Source organism: Lissotriton vulgaris, chromosome 4_1 (genome assembly GCF_964263255.1).
Source record: "Lissotriton vulgaris chromosome 4_1, aLisVul1.2, whole genome shotgun sequence".
NCBI classification, from domain to species: Eukaryota; Metazoa; Chordata; class Amphibia; order Caudata; family Salamandridae; genus Lissotriton; species Lissotriton vulgaris.
This window is the reverse complement of record NC_141691.1, coordinates 2,084,093,693-2,084,115,102: the sequence shown is the minus strand read 5'-3', so window position 1 is coordinate 2,084,115,102 and position 21,410 is coordinate 2,084,093,693. Positions and strand designations below refer to the sequence as shown.

Below are 21,410 nucleotides of genomic sequence, written 5' to 3'. Positions count from 1 at the left end.
TTTCTCATGAACTGACGTTTTGTGCATACAGAAGTCCAGGAACAGTGTTGCTCATTTGTGGTTTTCTGTGGCTGGGGTTTCAGATTTGACTGTAGAATTCTTATTACTTAGAAAAAGTTTAACCTAAACATTATGCTGCTCTAACATCTCCACATGGAGTACAACCTCCTCAATAGGATTATTCTGAGTTTTCAGTACCTGTTGGTTTACCTCACCAACATGATGTCAGGAATAGGGAGAAGTATCATCAATAGTCAGTAAAAGAATCCCTGTCTGAGCACTCCCATAATAGTTCCGAGAATGATGGGAAGAAGGACTAAAATATTATAATAGGGTCCAGGTGGAACAACAAAATAGATATTCCCCTCTGTGTTATGTCCACTTTCCCTTCTTGGAAGTTTAGAAACTATACTGTATGCTATCCCTAACGAACACTATAAGGGTCTCCTAAGACACTGTTTCAGATCTTGTCTAGTGTTGGCGAAGGAGAACTTGCCCATCACCAGCAGTCACCATAGCTGTGATGGTTGCCTCCATCTTAGGGTAGAGTGAGCACCAGAAGATTAGAGGCTGCCTACCCATCACAATTGATTCATCCAGATATTGAGAGATCACAAAACTGCAATGTGTTCTAAAAATAAACATGGAGGTGTGGGGTCCAGTCTTCTCTGCCAGGAAGCTTTGAGTCTCCAGTCCTGAGTGAAGATGGATGCACCTGGCTGGTCATCAACCATATGGCAGGCTTCCTGAAAATGAGAGCTGGCAGCCTGACTCAGTGTCATCTTGCAGACCATGTGTGATGTGTATAACAGTAGGTGGTTCAGGACATCTTATCCCATCCTTGCACATTGCCCACAGTTCTGCGCCCTCAACCCATTTACCATTGCAGGGACCCTTGTGGGATGCGTTTAGATTGATGTTGGTTTGTCCACTCCCTCATGCGTTTCTCCTCATACTTTGAGTCCTTGAATGTTGAGGAAGCAGCAGCAGGACTGGGTCCACGGTAGTCTGATCACTCCGCACTGGTCAAGGAAGGTGTGGTGTGCACACCCCTGAGACTCTCTCTGTATCCCCTGCTCTAGTAGTATTTCAGACCTGACCTCCTCTCTCAGTCAGCCTGGCAGCTCACAATTATCCAGAGCCTCCACCTTCATGCATGGAGAAGGATCAGTGACTGATCAGGGACTGTTGAACGGATTTCATCTTTGATGGAGGTTATTGGCCTTATTATTCCAGCTTGTTGCCCCCTATGAAGTTAGTTTTTACAAGACAATGGAATAGCGGTGTTATGTGGTGTGCAAATGAAAGGGTCGTTGGTTTCAACGCTGACCTTTCTGAAGTTCTCTGCTTTTCTTTTTTGTTGGTCCAGCAAGATAGTGAGGCAGGTATGGTTAAAGGATACATGCGCATTTATGAAACAATCAATGGTATGTTTCTGCTTTGAGGGTGTCACTGCTCTGTTGTATCACATCAGAGAATATATCTTGTGTTGTAACACTCATGTAAATCGAATCTACTATTCCACATGGTTGCCACTATTTAGGTACTCACTCTTAGCAAGTACCTTTCACGTATATTTCATGGAACACTTTCTTTCACTTCCTCTCCTATTGCTCTTATGCTTTTTTATTGACTGTTTTTTGTGGTGGCTGATGGTAAATTGTATAGATTATCTTTATAATAATTAATTATTGATTGTTTCATAAATGCCCTGACGTTTGCTATTATTATGGCCCTGAGGAAGTCAACTGGAAATTATTATCCAGTAACAAAACAAGTGTTGGATAGCTTATGGAGGAATTTAACACCAAGAATGTGACTGTTGTGTTATGAGAATACAGTATTGAACATTCTTCATATGAAGACTGAAATTCAGGGATGAACCTTATTCTTGTATGGACATTGTTGTTTCTGAAGACATTTTTTTGTGGCTTTTCTTCTTGAAACACCCAATTCTTGATTTCAGTAATATAACCTAGCATACTGCTTATCTTATTGCTACTAGTAAAACGTTAGTGTATGTTGATTTTCAACCAGCCACCATTCTCTTTAGATAAGGTTAAAGGTTGCAGCATTTGTCTTTGAAAAATGTGGGGCCAATTATGATGTTGGTGTGACTGACACAGGTGTGCATTCTGTCTCACCGACATCTCTAACTACAGTCAGACCACCGCATTAGGATGCGGTCAGTCTGACTGCATTGACCCAGGGACCGACCAACAGTTTCCGATGTGCTCAAGGAGCCTGTTAGGTGGGTGGTCCAAACGCATTCTCCACATTGGAGGCAGTGACTTTTTTGGCACATCACGTGGGGATTCCGATCCACCTTTCCACCATCTATTTCATGTTGGTTCTTCACACATGAAAAGGCTGTTGGGAAAGCTTTATTGGGGCTCCTAGCTGGGACCCTGGCCCCCGTGGACCTCCGCTATGGACCCTGGGGGGAATCATGTAGCAGGTACCACATGGTGCCTGCCAAGGGCTGCAGGGATGTTTGAACACATGCCTCTTTGCATTGGGGCTTGTGTGCTGCCCTTTTCTGGGCCAGAGAACAATTCTCAATACAAAGAGGCATGTTTCTGACCACCATGGAGGGCGGAACCACAGACTACCTGTCGGTCAGTCCGGGCCCGCAATGATGGTGATTGGATACCTATCCGACCGCCATCATAATCGGCCCCATGTTCTTAGTGACTGACCTATTGACCCAGTGTGTCCTTCTGCATCACTACCTGTTACTTACTGTCACCCAAAAAAGCTATTTCTGAGCACTAAAGTGAGTACTGAACTTGGACAATTCAACACACATTATACATTTTTCATTCACCGCACCCCACGAACGAGGAGGAGAGGTTACATCTTTGTAGTGTGGTTAGTTTTTGACAGTGTGAAGACATTTAGGTTCAAAGATCATGTCTTTGTCGATTATGTGGCCAACTAGAAGAACAATATTTTGACAGGACAAGGGAAACCCAAAAGGAATAACACTAGGGTCCTTGGGCAGTAATCTATTGTACAGAACAGGGGACCCTAGTAATTAAGGATCACGCAAATAATAGACATGTACTCAATAGTATATATGACCTCTGTCCAGCCGGACAGGTATTTATTTTTCAATTTTTCGTGTTTAGTTTATATATATAACATTTATACAAAAGTGGGCACAGCCTGTGACCCACAGGGGACAAGACAAAACAAGTGACAAAACGATTATGTAAAAGCGCACAAAAGCGGTCTGTACTATTGTTCAGTTTTACAGACTAGGATTCAATCATAGCAACCCATTGTTTTACACAATTCGCGATTTCAAACAAACATATGGTGCAGTAAGGTCGACGACGTTTCGATGCAGCTAGGATATACATGCATCATCATCAGGACAAAAACTAATGTGTCATGTTTGTCTTGAGAGTTTTTTTCAGTTACAATGCCTCTATGGCAATTTACATAATGTTAAATACACGTTTAGAAAGGAAAAAAAAGTGGGAGAAAAACACGAACAGAAGAATATTCATTAGAAATGACTAGGCATGAATGCATTTTATATTTTCAGTTTACATAACCAACCAGCAGGTTTCTTAGTGCTGTAGTGGAGTTTAAAGTGACCTAGTGAGGACTAACGACTGTTTGAAGATGGGCTTTGTGAATTCTGGCACATGCTTGTGACCATACAACAGGGAGAAGGTGGCGGTTTCTAGTGTATTTCGATATTTCTTAAAAAAGCGGCGCAGTGAGAAGAACATGTGCTTTAAAAATTCGGCGCAGTGTTTTTGGTGGACATACTGGACTGTGTTTAGAGCTAGTGAAGGGCGGTGGAAGTACCCATTTGCAAGGCACGAGGTGTGAGATTTAAAAGGAAGACGGCGCATTACACTTTCAGTTACCTCATATAAGCTTAATTAGATTCCTTTGATATATTTGGACTGTCAACACGGATATGCATCTGTTGAGAACCGAAATCTAACCATTAGGTTTTATCCGCGTTTGTAAAAGTGCATGTAGTGCTCGTGGAAACAGAACTATATACTCACAATAGCTTCGCCGGTGAAAGGAATTATTCGGGGAACTGGGGGAGTGCTTCACCCGTCGCCAACATTATCGATGGTAAATGATAACAACCTACATGAGGAAGTTGCCTCAACCATGCAGGATGATACTAATATTCTTCCTATCTTCAACCTGACCAAACATACTTTATCCAGCAGTGAAATTTCACTACTAAGTAAGGGTCTCTCATTTGTTCCGACTGTCCGTCCCAACTTTCTAGACGCCCAGACTGAACTCTTAAGGTTCTTCAGGAAAGTGATATTACACAGCTACTTCCTATTGAACCCTTGCCCTCAGTAATTCACCAATACTCCATTTAAACCTCCATCGAAGTTTTCACCTACAAGCACTATGGTCCCACCTGAAATTCTCACTTTTGAGAAATTAGTTCTTAATGACCTGACTACATTAGAGAACAAAAAATCTTTTATCCCCTTCAATATTACTGTCCTAGAGAAGAATGCCATATCCACTCTTAAGAACAACCAAACATTAGTCATAAAACCGGCCGATAAGGGTGGAGGCATTGTAATTCAGGAAATTGAGCAATATAAACAAGAAATTTTACGCCAACTTGGCAATCATTAACACTATTGCAAATTGCCACGCAACCCCACTGTTGAAATACAGAAACTGATATCTGAAGTCACCAATGAAGGCTTAGAAGCTGGTTTCTTATCCAAAAAAGAATTTGAGTTCCTCAATACAAAAGCCCCTAGAATTCCAGTAATATACTGCCTCCCAAAAATTCATAAAAATTCGCAACAACCTCCAGGACGGCCTATAGTTTCTGGATGTGGCTCGATCCTAGAACCACAAGGACATTACATTGATCATTTTATTAAGCCTTTTGTCCCCACGACTACATGCTATATCAGGTACACCATGTCAATGATCAACCTCATTGAGGAGCACCCATTCGATCCCACATCCAGCACCATGTGTACGCTGGATGTGGAATCACTTTACACTAACATTCCTCAATTTGAGTCCCTCCGCGTGATCGAGACTATTCTAGACACACGTTCAAGACCTCACAATGTTCCATCCAAATTCATTCTTCAGCGCTTGAAGATATGCCTAACCAAAAATGTTTTTCTCTTTGAAGGACAATTCTATGGGCAAGTCCGTGGAACATCTATGGGGGCTATTTTTGCCCCCAACTTGGCTATTTTGTATATGGACCATATTGAGAATCATACTATTCTGTATACATCAAACCCCTTCCACAGTGGCATTGCCCTGTGGAAGAGGTATATTGATGACATCTTTATGATCTGGACAGACTCAGAGACCTCTCTAAACCAATTTACACACTGGCTTAACAACAACAGTGGAGGGTTAAAATACACCATGACCACTAGCAAAGAATCTTTGCCTTTTCTGGACATTGAAATAAAACATTCTGAAGGACGACTAATAACAAGTCTCCACCGTAAACCCACAGAAAGAAACACCTTACTAAACTACACAAGTCACCACCCCGTGCCCTCAAAGATTCATTGCCCTATTCACAGTACCTACGTATACGTAGGAATTGCTACTACAAACAGGACTATTTTGCAGAAGCAAAAACACTGAGCCAGAAACTGAGACATCGAGGCTACCCACGTAAATTGGTGCGTCGTTCATTAAAAAGAGCATGGTACTGTCCTAGGGAGACACTACTAGAACCCCGCATTAAGAGTAACCAGGAAAGAATCACTTGTGTGACCACTTGTGTGACCACATTTTCTCCCGCATCCAATGCTATTAAGAAAAGTGTTCTAAAACATTGGCCAGTTCTAAATGCCGGTATTCTTAACTTGGAACGACCAATGTTTGCTTTTAAAAGAGCTAAAAATATAAAAGATCACCTGGTCTGTGCCTCACTTCCTCAATCTGACACAAAAAATACTCTAAATGATATGTGGAACCTGCCTACCCTGAAAGGTCATGCCAAATGTGGTCAATGTGTCTCCTGCAATTCAACTATAGAAGGCAAAACGTTCTCCTATGGTACAATCAAATATGAGAGACATCATTTTACAAACTGTAATTCACACAATGTAGTGTACGCAATTTTATGTCCATGTATGATGATGTATAGGGGACAGACCAGCCAGAAGATCAAGCTGCGGATGGGACAACACAGAAGCCGAATCCGTTGTCAAACTGCAAATGCACCCCTGGTAGAACATTTCATTGAAAAAGGGCACACAGAGAATGACTTTACATGGACTGTGAACACACAGGTCAAAGCTCCCCCAAGAGGAGCAGACATTTCGCAAATTTTGAACAAGGAAGAGCTGCACTGGATCCTGAGAACAGACAGTATACGAAAGGGGCTCAACAGAGTTGAGGATTGGACCTCTCTGCTATGATACATTTCCTCTCTATCAGCTCAACTAAACTGCTACATGGTGTTAACATGTTTCTTTTAACGAATGTATATTACGATATGTCACAAAACGTTCACCGAGCACTTTACTTCACCTGGGGTGATTCACAATTACCACTCTAAGATGGACGCCTCAGTCACTGAACCTCCGCGTCAAGTCCTTCTTCGACTATAAATACCAGGTCCCTTCCTCTGCCCGGCAGCGATCACCGCCAGAACCCCACCGTCCTGCTATCAGGCAAGACTAACATGTAAGTACCGCTCCCGGCCACCCCTTATCCCAGCATAGTCTAGCTCATAACGCCCAGCTCATTTATGCCCATTGCCTTCCCAGAATTCCCAAGATGGAGAATTGGACCGCCGTAAGAAAGAGCCTCGAGCCACTACTTTAAGTAAGTCCTGCCATGGTATCCAGCACTCCTACTCTTCCCGTATATTCCCCGGCTGATTATCCTATCTCTCTCCCCCAGTTCCCCGAATAATTCCTTTCACCGGCAAAGCTATTGTGAGTATATATTTCTGTTTCCACGAGCACTACATGCACTTTTACAAACGCGGATAAAACCTAATGGTTAGATTTCGGTTCTCAACAGATGCATATCCGTGTTGACAGTCCAAATATATCAAAGGAATCTAATTAAGCTTATATGAGGTAACTGAAATTGTAATGCGCCGTCTTTCTTTTCAATCTCACACCTCGTGCCTTGCAAATGGGTACTTCCACCGCCCTTCACTAGCTCTAAACACAGTCCAGTATGTCCACCAAAAACACTGCGCCGAATTTTAAAAGCACATGTTCTTCTCACTGCGCCGCTTTTTTAAGAAATATCGAAATACACTGGAAACCGCCACCTTCTCCCTGTTGTATGGTCACAAGCATGTGCCAGAATTCACAAAGCCCATCTTCAAACAGTCGTTAGTCCTCACTAGGTCACTGTAAACTCCACTACAGCACTAAGAAACCTGCTGGTTGGTTATGTAAACTGAAAATATAAAATGCATTCATGCCTAGTCATTTCTAATGAATATTCTTCTGTTCGTGTTTTTCTCCCACTTTTTTTTCCTTTCTATACGTGTATTTAACATTATGTAAATTGCCATAGAGGCATTGTAACTGAAAAAGACTCTCGAGACAAACATGACACATTAGTTTTTGTCCTGATGATGATGCATGTATTTCCTAGCTGCATCGAAACATCGTCGACCTTACTGCACCATATGTTTGTTTGAACTCGCGAATTGTGTAAAACAATGGGTTGCTATGATTGAATCCTAGTCTGTAAAACTGAACAATAGTACAGACCGCTTTTGTGCGCTTTTACATAATCGTTTTGTCACTTGTTTTGTCTTGTCCCCTGTGGGTCACAGGCTGTGCCCACTTTTGTATACATGTTATATATATAAACTAAACACGAAAAATTGAAAAATAAATACCTGTCCGGCTGGACAGAGGTCATATACACTATTGAGTATATGTCTATTATTTGCGTGATCCTTAATTACTAGGGTCCCCTGTTCTGTACAATAAACTAGAAGAACAAGGCTTTCTAAAAGAGCAATCTATCACTAGGGATTGTGCTCTGCATTGCTATAAAAGGATCCACCAGAAGGAATTCAGGTTCATTCCAACAGAGCAAAGACTTCCACCCTAACGCTGCCACAGGAGTGCCCATAGCAGATATGTGGTGAGTGGCGACCAGACCATCCCTTTACATGCACATTCACATTTTTGCTTGGATCGGATATTGAGAATGGATGGCCATTTTGTTTGTTCAATGCATCAGGATTTCTTGATATTACCACTCTTTCAGACCTACCGTCTAAGAGGGGGTGCTGCTAATGTAGCTATTGAGAAGGTGAGCAATCTGCGGGTAGAAGTATCTATCAGACTATAAAGAAACTTACCTATGGTACCAGCCATTCTGGTGGATATTCTACCTTCAGATTCCTCACCAATCCCACCCTCCTCCCTATTCTGAAGCATGCTCAGAGGCGTCTGATGGATAAAAATGATCCAAGTTAGTTTTCTTGCACTGCATATTCATTGTTGAATCCTGCTAACATTGTCTCGTCACCATCCGTTTAAAACTGATCTGCCACAGTAGTTTATTTTACATTTTCTTTTTAATATTGAATGTTAGCATTACTGGCTACCAGTCTTGGGAAACTACTGTCTGTAGACTCCTGAGAGGACCCTATTCTGCCATTAAACATAATGCACAGTGCCTACGTTTCCACAGAGAATGCTTCTTATAAAAAGAAATGGAAAGAGACAAAATATAAAAGAGCAGAAGGAGAAAGTAACAGCAATTTCGGATGAAGAGTAAAGGAGGGTTACAAATTCACATAAAAAATCTGAAGATCAACAAATACTCATGGCTATATTTCTACATTCAGCCCTTTCCACAGACACCTACCCGATAATAGGATGGAGAGCCGTGAGCAGGCTGGTCTGCATTGTCATGTTATATGTACATGAGAAGGTGAACATCAGGAGGCTGCTAATTATAATGCCACTTGAATTGTCAGGGGGAATATAGAGGACATTGGAGAGAGTCATCCTCTTATCATTATGTATCTAGAACACAAATTACAGGAATAGAGATATTACAAATAAATGATTTGAAAAATATCAGACAAACTTTCCACTCGTGTTCATATTTTATTTTCTCAGAAGAATAAAATGCTCAGCATGGCGTAAAATTACCACGTTATTTATAGAAACAAAACATTGAACATTTTTTGAGAAAATAAACAACAGCAGTCAAAGTGAAGATGGGATGGAAGAAAAGAGTGGGGGGCATCAGACAAGATCATTTTGCCAAGATTTACACTACAGCAGTATCGTAAACATCCATGCATACATATATACAAACATACATATACATACACACACATACACACACACTCACACACCCACTCACACACACACTTATATATATATATATATATCAGGGGGTTGGCACTGCTCGTAGGTGGAGGGGCGGGTGTGAGAGGGGCTCGTGGGAGGCATTAAAAATAAATACATAAATAAAACTTACCTTGCTGCCGCTGGATCCTGCGTCTTCTTTCCCACTGCCAGTATCTGACTGGAGGTCGGAACAGGAAGCAGGCAGACAGGCTCCCACCCCTAGGCCAATCACAACGCTCTTGTGATTGGTCTGAGCGCCGTGACACAGCGCTCAGCCAGGGGCGTAGGGTGGGCATGTTAGATTACGGGAATGTCCTGTACAATGGTGCCCCCGCGTACGCCATCCGGCGGCTCCAACTAGTGCAGAACCAAGCTGCCCGCCTGGCCTATGGCTTTCCCAAATCAAACCACATTACTCCCCTCCTAAGATCCCTCCATTGGCTCCCTATTAGAGAAAGGGCCCTCTTTAAGACAGGATGTTCCAGGCCCTCGCAGGAACAGCCCCAGCTTTCATCAAGTCCAAAATCGAACCTTATATCCCCAGAAGACAACTGCGCTCTTCTTCTTTGTCCCTCTTGGTGGTACCCAGGTTTAAGAAGAGCAGAATGGGAGGCTCTAAGTTTTCCGTCCTTGCTCCACAATTTTGGAACTCTCTTCCCCTCCAAATGAGATCTAGAACATCCTACCTGGCGTTCCGCAGCACCCTGAAAACCTTTTTGTTTTCACAGGCTTTTAAAATCTAAAACGTCTCACCATCCAACTCAGGAACCATCCTCCTCAACAGCGCCATGAAACCGCCTGGTGTACGAGCGCTCAATAAATACCTTTAAATTCAAATTAAATTCAAAATTCTCCATGCAAACTGCAAAGCAGCCTGCTTGGAGAACAGGGGATTGTGCATTACTGTTTTGGGTGGCCCAAGATGGCCGACCAAAGAGTCACTGTGCACAGGAGTGTATTCCACTCCTCCCAGGCAGATCTGCCCCACCCACGGACTGCTGCAGTATGAGGAAACAATTAAATGATAATAAACATTCCATTATTATCATTTTATTTTTCCTTTCTTTGCTGCTCCTGGCAGTGAGGTGATGCTCCTCTGCCTTACCGGAGGAGCAGCCACTGATATACATACATATATACATACATTCATTCATGCTGAAGATTCATTCACTGTGAATTACTGAATCCTACTGTGAGGAGTCCAGAGTTGAGTTAGGACTCCTTCTCATTTATTTCTTGCTCATGAAGTAATGTTTTATTTGACAACCCCCCTCCTTTCCTAGCTGACAGTCCTAAAGTGCACAGAGTGTGTCCTTTCTTACCTTCATCTCATTTCCACACCATCCTGCCTGTGGAATGGCTTTAACTTGGATCACCCGTTCATTTCCCGCCACCAGCAGCGAAGTTGTGACCGTGCAGTTCGTATCAGCAAAATGCATCTGTGTGAGGCTGTACCTGAACCTCTCCAGGAGGCACTTGTTGAGAGACAATGTCATTGCTGAACCTTCACACTGCACAGTGGGAGCGATGTCACTGCGACCTGCAACAAAACACAACCCTTTGAGAAATACATGCAAGAACAGCTTATTTACTACTCCAGGAGTGTAGCATTCTGCAAGGCGTATCATTTTAATGGGTAGCGAACATACAAACACAATAACCATAAAATGTACTGTTTCTTTCTGATTGAATATTTCAGCTTATTTGCAGTTGTTCTGAAAGGTTGGCACACATTCTAGCAGAACATCACAGACATCACCCCTACAGGACACTGTTCACTGCCTCTTTTTAGGTCTTGCTACAGGAAGCTTTAGCTATATGGGCAGGCCTGTTATTGAGGAACTATGTGTGGAGGTAGGTACCTTTCACATAAACGTGCGCACAAGTATACTTGAAGCTTGAAGGCTTCTTCACATTTTTTCAATATAGTCAAAACAAAGTATTCTTGATATGTATGCATTCTTCTTTATTTTCGTTAATCATTTCATTCCTTATTGTTATTTCATAAGGATTAGTGAAATTCCGTTACATCCAATTTTTAAACATTACTCATCCGCCCAATGCATTTCGGGTCGAGAAGAGACCCTTCCTCAGGGGCCTGAAAAATGAAATAATACAGGACCTTAGCATGCTTCCTAGTTAAACAGTGTATATACATGACAAACGATAAAATAATGTAACGTGAATAGTTTACAAAACATTTCTGAATTCTCAAAATCGATCTCACAAAGTTGACATGGTTAGGTATATAAAGCGTGGTAACTGAAATGAAGTTAATGAAAAGGAACCATGGTCGAGAGTTGGGGATAAAACGATTAACAAGCGTGACCGAAGTAAGGGGGTGTCAGTTCATGAAGAAAAACGTGATCACAAATAATACTACGTGACGAGAGTCTAAGATTTAAGGAAATGCCGTGCGTGCGATAAACTTACTCGGAATGTAGTCGGTTGTAACCGCTGGTGAATGTTTGCGGAAACCGCGAAGTTTAAATTACAGGTTCCCAGGTCACGTGATGCGAGTACACTGGCTTCAATAGAAGTCGAGAAAATACTATGCGTGTAGAGTGCGACTTTTCTTATAAGTATAAATGTGATTGGTGATAGCGTCATGGTGAGGTCACGTGAAGGGAGTATGTTGGATTCGATAGAAGTAGAGGATTTACTGTGTGTGTTCTAACTATATCAGGAAAAATGTGAATAGACGTAAGCGCAAACTAGTGCTGATAAGTGAAGATTAATAAGCCCATGGTAAAAAATAATGAATAATAAAGAATATTAAAGAATAATAAAGAATAATAAAGAACAAATGCAGATCTACCTACATTGTTACTGTGTAAGAACTGAAACATGAAGAATAACATTCTCATTATTGAATTCGAAATATCTTAAGTAAGCTATACATATATTAGCATATTGACAATGAGTGTTTTATCAACAAGGTAGCACAATATTGATGATTAAATGATATTAATTAAATCACGGGGGGAATAGACCTTATGACGAGCTGATCAAAGAAAACATGAAAATTCAATACGCTCATTCATTCCTATCGGCTGTAGGGTATTTAATTTTTTTATCCAGAAAAATTCTGCTCTGAGTCTCTGTTTGGTAGGGTCCATGTCGCTGCGCTGTGGAGTTATCTCCAGGATTGTAAATATGAGTTGAGAAATCTGATGTTTGGCTTCCAGCCAATGAGTGGCTATATTAGATTTCATGTTTTGTGCACGAATATTGCTCTTATGTTCTGTTATTCGTATCTTGATCTTTCTCTCAGTCTGGCCCACGTAAGTTTTGCCATTTTATGGCATATATGCTGTTTTTGCTATCACAAGTGCTGTTGTGTCGTAACTCTATGTCATATCCTTTTGTGGGGTGTGTGAACTTGTTGCCGAACATAACATTATTGCAATGGATGCAATTTGCGCATTTTGACATTCCTTTGTAGTCAATTTTTTGAGTTTTTTTGGTTGTTAACATTTCCTTCAAATTTTTGGATCTTTCAAAAGCGAAAGTGATGCGCTCACTATATAGGTCTTTGAGGTCAGGTTCCATCTTAATGAGACTCCACTGGAGATAATTCCACAGCGCAGCGACATGGACCCTACCAAACAGAGACTCAGAGCAGAATTTTTCTGGATAAAAAAATTAAATACCCTACATCCGATAGGAATGAATGATCGTATTGAATTTTCATGTTTTATGATCAGCTCGTCATAAGGTCTATTCCCCCCGTGATTTAATTAATATCATTTAATCATCAATATTGTGCTACCTTGTTGATAAAACACTCATTGTCAATATGCTAATATATGTATAGCTTACTTAAGATATTTCGAATTCAATAATGAGAATGTTATTCTTCATGTTTCAGTTCTTACACAGTAACAATGTAGGTAGATCTGCATTTGTTCTTTATTATTCTTTATTATTCTTTAATATTCTTTATTATTCATTATTTTTTACCATGGGCTTATTAATCTTCACTTATCAGCACTAGTTTGCGCTTACGTCTATTCACATTTTTCCTGATATAGTTAGAACACACACTGTAAATCCTCTACTTCTATCGAAGCCAACATACTCCCTTCACGTGACCTCACCATGACGCTATCACCAATCACATTTATACTTATAAGAAAAGTCGCACTCTACACGCATAGTATTTTCTCGACTTCTATTGAAGCCAGTGTACTCGCATCACGTGACCTGGGAACCTGTAATTTAAACTTCGCGGTTTCCGCAAACATTCACCAGCGGTTACATCCACACGGCGCCAAACAGACTACATTCCGAGTAAGTTTATCGCACGCACGGCATTTCCTTAAATCTTAGACTCTCGTCACGTAGTATTATTTTGCAATCACGTTTTTCTTCATGAACTGACACCCCCTTACTTCGGTCACGCTTGTTAATCGTTTTATCCCCAACTCTCGACCATGGTTCCTTTTCATTAACTTCATTTCAGTTACCACGCTTTATATACCTAACCATGTCAACTTTGTGAGATCGATTTTGAGAATTCAGAAATGTTTTGTAAACTATTCACATTACATTATTTTATCGTTTGTCATGTATATACACTGTTTAACTAGGAAGCATGCTAAGGTCCTGTATTATTGCATTTTTCAGGCCCCTGAGGAAGGGTCTCTTCTCGACCCGAAATGCATTGGGCGGATGAGTAATGTTTAAAAATTGGATGTAAAGGAATTTCACTAATCCTTATGAAATAACAATAAGGAATGAAATGATTAACGAAAATAAAGAAGAATACATACATATCAAGAATACTTTGTTTTGACTATATTGAAAAAATGTGAAGAAGCCTTCAAGCTTCAAGTATACTTGTGCGCACGTTTATGTGAAAGGTACCTTCCTCCACACATAGTTCCTCAATTTAAGACACGACTAGGCATCGTGTGACAAACGTCGACGCCACATCATAAAATATCACAACTATTGGTTAAACCAACGATCAAAAGGAGTGCATAAGGGAATCATTGACATTTCTATTTTCAGGCCTGTTATTGAGACACACACACATTTTGCACTATATGCATGTATTCACATACATATGCATAGACCTACAGACATGGGCTTTGGGCAGTTCCCAAATGAGGCAGTGTTTCAGACATTAGCTCCATGAGCAAGCCTTCACAATTTAGGTCAGCCTATGGGATTTAGAAAATCAATATATGAGGTAAGAAATACCTCCCTGTCACCACTCCCCTACAAGGATCGAGGGAGATGGCAGCCATGGCAGTAAAACGTATGGCCCTGATTATGATGTTTTGGTGGAGCGTTGGTGTGGCGATGCAAACAGCACATCCGCCGAAGATCGCCCCGCTCGCACGCCAGATTACGACTTTCAAGTAGTCAGGCAGGCGGGAAGCATGGCGGTGCCTCTTTTAAAGGTGGCAGTGTCTATTTTTATTTATTTGTTTATATAGCGCCTGAATCGACCCCAGAAGGAGTATCTCTGCACTTTGAACGGGAGGCAGAACATGAGGCTGAATTGCAACATCACAGATGGAAAAGAGTGGTTTTAAGCTGTTTTCTAAATTGTAGGTGGTCTAAAGATTGTCTTAGATGCAGAGGAAGTTTGTTTCAGGATAGGGGACCAAGATGGGAAAGAGCCTTCCCACCCAGTCTGGCTTTCTTGACTTAAGGTACCACAAGAAGAGATTTGGATCCCGAGCAGGTGGACCTAGAAGGCAGATGAGGTGTGAATTTCTCGGAGACATAGGCGTGGCCAAGGTTAAATGAAGCCTTTTGGATGATACAACAGACTTTGAACTTGGCCTGCTCGCATATAGGAAGCCAGTTCAGCTGGCAAAGAAGAGGGCGGGAGACAGTCCTGGGAAGGGGCATTGAGGACCAATTATGCTGCATTGTTCTGGACTACCTGCAGTCTGCTAAGTGAGACCGTATTAGCAGAAATCAACAAGCCATTGCAGTAGTCCAGACAGCTTAATATAAGTGCCTGAGTCAAGGTCTTCCATTTTAAATCAGGAGGCAAAGGAAAGACTTGTCGTAGTTGTCCCATTGTGTGAAAACAGGAAACGGCTGTCTGAGCGGCATGCTCCTTTAAGGTAAGAGCCTGATCAGGATGAATACCTAGGTCTTTGACAAGGGATTTAGGAACAGGGCGAACCCCAAGGTCAGCCGGCCACCAATCCGGAGTCCATAGTAGGGAAGCCTCCCCAAAGAGCAGAATCTCTGTCTTCCTAACATTACATTGGAGGAAGTTACACTTCACCCAGTTAGAGATAGCTCTCATACCAGAGGAGAAGGTTGCCTGTACTTTTGGAGTGAATTTGTCAAATGGGAAAATAAGTTGTGTGTCATCAGCGGAAGAGATGGGAATGAACCTACATGCCCTGAGGAGGTCGGCCAAGGGATCAACATAGATATTAACCAAGGTGGGGCTCAAACAGGAGCCCTGGGGCACTCCCTTCGTTAATTCCATAGGCACCGAGCAGTACAGGCCAAGGATGACGGTCTGAGAACGAGAAAAAAGAAAACTTGTCATCCACTGCAGAGCAGAATCTCTAATTCCAGCCGCCTTCAGTCTCCTGAGCAATATCTGGTGTGAAACCGTGTTGAACGCGGCTGATAGGTCCAACAGCTCCAGAATCAGAGATTGGCCCCTATCTAGGGCCATCCTGATGTTCCCCGTGACTGCAAGCAGAGCTGATTGTGTGCTGTATTTGGGCCTGAAGCCTGACTGAGAGGAGTCTAAGCAACCAGCCTGTGCGACATGGTTGGAGAGGTGCTTATTTATGCGCTTCTCCAAAAGCTTGCTCAGGAATGGAAGGAGCGAAATGGGGTGGAGATTAGAGAGGCCCGTTAGTGGAGCCTTGTTGTTCTTGCTGATAGGCATGACCTGTGCTTTTTTCCATTCTGACAGAACATGACCCTCTCTCAGTGAGAGATTGAAAAGACCCTGGATGAGAGAAGACAAATGGAAGGCCAGAGACGTGAATGGTATCTAGGGGGGAACCTGATTTGACCATGCGAAGAAGAGTATCCACATCTGTCAGTGTCACAGGAGTAAAACACTTAACACCCGAGAGGTTGCCTGTGCTGGCAGATTGGATGACATAGAGTCCGCAGATTAGCTCCCTGACTGGACTTTTTTTTGGTAGATGAGCTCTATTTTCTGTGAGGAGTATTGGGCAAAAAAGGCACCGCAATGGGACCACACTACAAGTTTACTGCATGACATGAACTTAAAAGTCCAAGTCATTCAGGAACCTATGTACATGCACACAAGGGGGCACATGTAATGCCCCCCTGTGTGCATCCACATGCAGTTGAGGCACAGGGGGGCCCTGTAGAGCCCTCTTTGTTTCTTCTCCTCCAAGGTTTACATGGAGGAAGAACCTCCATGTAAACCTTGGAGAAGAGGAAATCTTTAATATACTTGGAAGGACCGCGTTGATCTCACCAACCATATTGAAGTGTCTGACAGCTACTCCAGCGGTCCCAGAGTGGTCCAACTGGCCAACTCCTAATGGGGCGGTCGGACTGCCTGTCCAGCAGTGTCTGGACCTGCCACCACCATGCCACTACGATTCTGACAATCCTTGGACTGCCAGACCTGTAATTGGGCCTTTATAAGGGGTTCTCTCCATTCCTTTAAACTGCTGCACCCTTCACCTTTTCTCCCACAGCTAATCAGTTCCTGCCCGGTAGTTGGTAGCTATGACTATCAACATGGTGGCTGCTAGGAGAGCCTCTGTGTTACCTGGGTTACCAGCTCTTTGGTACAGGTACACTGGGGGCAGTGCAATTATTATGTTAGGAATACATGCAATGCCACTGAAACAACACAGGGCCACACTTTCCAGCAAATACATTTGGTCTGGCTCCTTATTCTGCTGCCACTGCATTGTCCATATTATGTCAACTCCAGTGGCGCAGACTCAGCCGAAGTAAACTGAATCTCCCTATTCTTTATAACTCTGGACATCAGAGCACTACGTGTGATGCTGGTGGTGTAACAAAGTCTTAGGGGGGCCCCTTGCAAGGTAGGCTTTTTAGTTCTCACCTTGAAAGCTTATGTGCAGTCTAGGCGAGACATGTTGTTTACTCTTAGTGAACTTAGAGGCCACCCATTATTTCAAATTCACTCTCAATTGCTGAGCTCCTGCTGGTTAGCTCTGCAGTCAGCACTTCTCTCTTCTTGCACATGACACTCTCCTAGTTCATGGCACAAGTACTTGTGTTGTTATGAGTGTGCTTTTGGGAGCTATTTTCTTTCTTTTTTTTAAGCCACTCTATAGAGTGGCTGGCTCTGTTGTTTACTCCCTCCCGTTGTCTGTGTTTACTTGGAGTGCTTTACACAAGGCAAAATTCATTTTGTGTAGGCACGGGGAGATTGAGTGATTTGCTAAGGTTCAGGGATGTTGAACAAGCACAGACTCTAAACTCATTCCCCAGCTCCAAAGTCGATAGCTTTGGCAGTTACACCACACCCTCTCTCTTTGCATGGAGGTATCTTATGGAATTAAACATGCTCATGCAGATGTTATGTATGTTTGCTCTGGGAAAAGTCTGCCTTCTGGGACTTCAAACGAGGAAGCAAAATGCGCTATTTCTGTGCAAAACTTTCACCTGCACAACAGACCAAAATAAAAAACCCTATGAAGCAGGTAGTGCTGGCCACTTCATACTGCTTTTCTTACATGTGCTGTAATCCTCAATTCACCACCAAACTTTCTGTTCAACACCCACACCCGATTGACATATCCAGTAGCTCGCCCATAGGTAAGACCTATTGGCTCTGCCAATGCAGGTTAAACCATGGAATCACTGATGCATTTTTACATTCCTTGCGCACTACCCCTGAGGCCAATGTGCCAATAAATAATTTATTAAACATAGGCATAATGGTCTCCACTGCCCCAGCCACAATGCGGGGTGGACAGGAGCCAACAGGAGGGCAGGGGCACATTTAAAATGACCTTTCTCCTCTCTTCCAGAGAAATCTCTTAAAAGTTGAGAAGGCTGCCAGCAGTTTGTACTTAAGCCACCCAAGTCTCGAAAGGTGAGGGAATAGAAGAGCCAGATGCCTTCCTTGTGTGAAGCTACCTTGAATACATGCTATATTGTCTTATAAAAACAAGATAACTTATCACACAATTTCTGGGAAGGGGAAATGCTAAGTGTACAATGATCTGACCATGTCACTGTATGCCGAAGTCTCCAATGATCTGACCATGCCCCTCTATATGGAGGTCTCCATTGATCTGACCATGTCACTCTATGCTGAGGATGCCAATGATCTGAACATGTCACTGTATGCTGAGGACTCCAATGATCTGACCATGCCATTCTATATGGAGGTCACCAATGATCTGAGCATTTCACTGTATGCTGAGGTCTCCAATGATCTGCCCATGTCACTTTAAGCTGAGGTCTCTAATCATCTGACCATGCCACTCTATATGGAGGTCACCAATGATATGAGCATGTCAGTGTATGTTGCGGTCTCCAATGACCTGACCATGGCACTCTATATGGAGGTCCCCAAAGATCTGACCAAGCCACTCTATATGGAGGTCGCCAATGATCTGACCATGGCACTCTATATGGAGATCGCAAAAGAACTGACCATGTCACTCTATGCTGAGTTTGCCAATGTTCTGACCTTGTTACTCTATGCGGAGGTCGCCTAGAATCTGACCATGCTATTTTATATAGAGGTCGCCAATGATCTGAACATGCCACTCCATATGGAGGCTACAAATGATCTGACCATGCCGCTTCACATGGAGGCTGCTAATGATCTGACCAAGCCACTTTATATGTAGTTCACCTATGATCTGACTATGCGATTCTTTATGGAGGTCACCCATGATCTGAGCAAGTCACTGTATGCTGAGGTCTCCAATGATCTGACCATGCCACTCTATATGGAGGTTTGCAATGAACTGACCATGCAATTCAATATGGAGGTCACCAATGATCTGAGTATGTCACTGTATGCTGGGGACTCCAATTATCTGACCATATTACTGTATGCTGAGGTCTCCAAGGATCTGACCATGCCACTCTATATGGAGGTCGGCAATAAACTGACCATGCAATTCAATATGGAGGTCACCAATGATCTGAGCGTGTCACTGTATGCTGAGGTCTCCAATGATCTGACCATGAAACTCTATATGGAGGTTACCATTGTTCTGAGCATGCAATTCTATATGGAGGTCACTACTGATCTGAGCATGTCACTGTATGCTGAGGGCTCCAATGATCTGACCATGTCACTGTATGTTGAGGTCCCCAATGATCTAACCATGCCAATATATGTGGAGGTCACCAATGATCTGACCGTGCGATTCTGTATGGAGGTCGTAAAAAATCTGACCATCTGGTATGCCATTCTATCTGGATTTCACCGATGATCTGACCTTGCCACTCTATATGGAGGTCACAATGATCTGACCTTTCCACTCTATATGTGTTATACATGGCAGCTTGGAGTGAGTCTCCCTTCCACTTTTTGCTGATGTGCCTGATGTGTTTTTCTGGTGTTAGCTGCTCAGGGCACTGTGCCACTGCCAATCAGTGCCACAGTGCAAGTGCTCCCTATGAAAAGTGTATACATTGATTGGTTTCCATGATTGGATTATTTGGTTTACTATCAGTCCCCAGTAAAGTGCACCAGGAGTGCCAGGGCTTGTAAATACAATTGCTGCTGGTAAGCTTGCAGCACTGGTTGTGCCACCCACAGAAGCAGCCTGGTAAAATGTGTCTAAGGTCTGCCATTGCAGAACCTGCGTGCAGTCTCGTACTGACATGCTAACTGCGCAAGTGCACCTACTTGCCAGTCACTAAACCTTCCCTTAACTTCATATTAGTCACCCCTATGGTAGACCCAAGGGCAGGATGCATTGTAAGCATGAGGTAGGACAAGCCCTGATGTGTGTGGCATGTCCTAATAGTGAATTAAAGCCATTCTTGTTTTTCACTATTGTAAGGCTACCTGCTCTCCATAGGCCAGAATGGACTGCTGGAATTATTACACTCTATAATCCTAACAGACTCAGAGAGCATGGTAGAAAGTCAAGTTTAGTATGCCAGAACTCAGAATATTAAAATACTTCTTTTAGTAAAGTTTATTTTTTTATTCTATGTTTGCAAATGCTACTTTTAGAAAGTTAGCCTTTGCTTGCCTAACTATTTCCACCCGCCTCTGCTAGGATGCGTATCTGCTGTCTGGTTTCTGTGAGTGACAGGGCTGGGGTATTCCAGGAGACAGGCTGGGGATGACAGGCGGTGAATAGGGAGATTACACCAGGATGGGTGGGGGGAGTGCCCCTTGACTCTGAATAGGGCTGTGCTCTGCCACCTCAATGCTGGCTCCGCCCCCTGGGGAGCGACTGATGACTCTACCTTGCACCTTGTGAAGAGAGAGGGGAAGACTCTCAACAGAGCGCTCTTGGACTGGACTTGTCCCCACAATGCTGGCTCCACCTCCTGCGGAGCGTCAGATGTCCCTGCCCTGCTCACTGAAAGGAGAAACCAGAGTCTGCAAAACAAAGTGCTCAGGGACTGGACTGGATTAGGCAAAGGCCCCCCTGCCTGAAAGAACAAAAGAAATCCTGTATAAAAGTAGGAGCCCTGCTCCTAAACATCAGATCCTGCTTTGAATCAAGAAGAACCCTCTGCCTGAGGAGAAGGAACCGGGAAAGCTGAAGGAGGAAGACTGTCCCTCTCCTGGGGACTGGCCTGCAGTGGTTGCCTTGCTGCCAAAGGAGAAGAAACCCTTTTCAACAGACTTGTTTTATTTTTGCTCAAAAGAACTTGTGCCTCAAAACGATCTCCAAGGGCTTGGAAGCGAGATTGCCCCCTAAACTGAGCCCCAGGACCATTGGGCTCATCCTGCCTTTGCTGTTTGCTGCTGGTCTGCTGTGTCTCCCCCCTCTCTGGAGCCGTGATCTCTGGTGCGCCTCGCACCCTCCTTGGGCCGTGCTGCTGTGCCTGGCCGCCCCTGCCTTGTGAGAGCCCCGCTCGAGTTCTAGCCGCTCTCCCTACGCTCCGTTGGGCCGCCCGCACGCTGTCCCC

General features: G+C 43.2%; 1 protein-coding gene across 1 annotated transcript in view; it reads right to left on the bottom strand.

Annotated features, from left to right (window-relative positions):
• LOC147725082 (uncharacterized) overlaps positions 1-21,410 on the bottom strand; it is a 186,287-nt gene that overhangs the window by 127,279 nt on the left and 37,598 nt on the right. Inside the window, exons 4-5 of the mRNA XM_086967104.1 lie at positions 10,661-10,878; positions 8,845-9,005 (exon numbers count right to left, since the gene is read on the bottom strand). Of these exons, the coding sequence (XP_086823230.1) occupies positions 8,845-9,005; positions 10,661-10,878 (379 nt within the window). The remainder of the gene's footprint in view (positions 1-8,844; positions 9,006-10,660; positions 10,879-21,410) is intronic.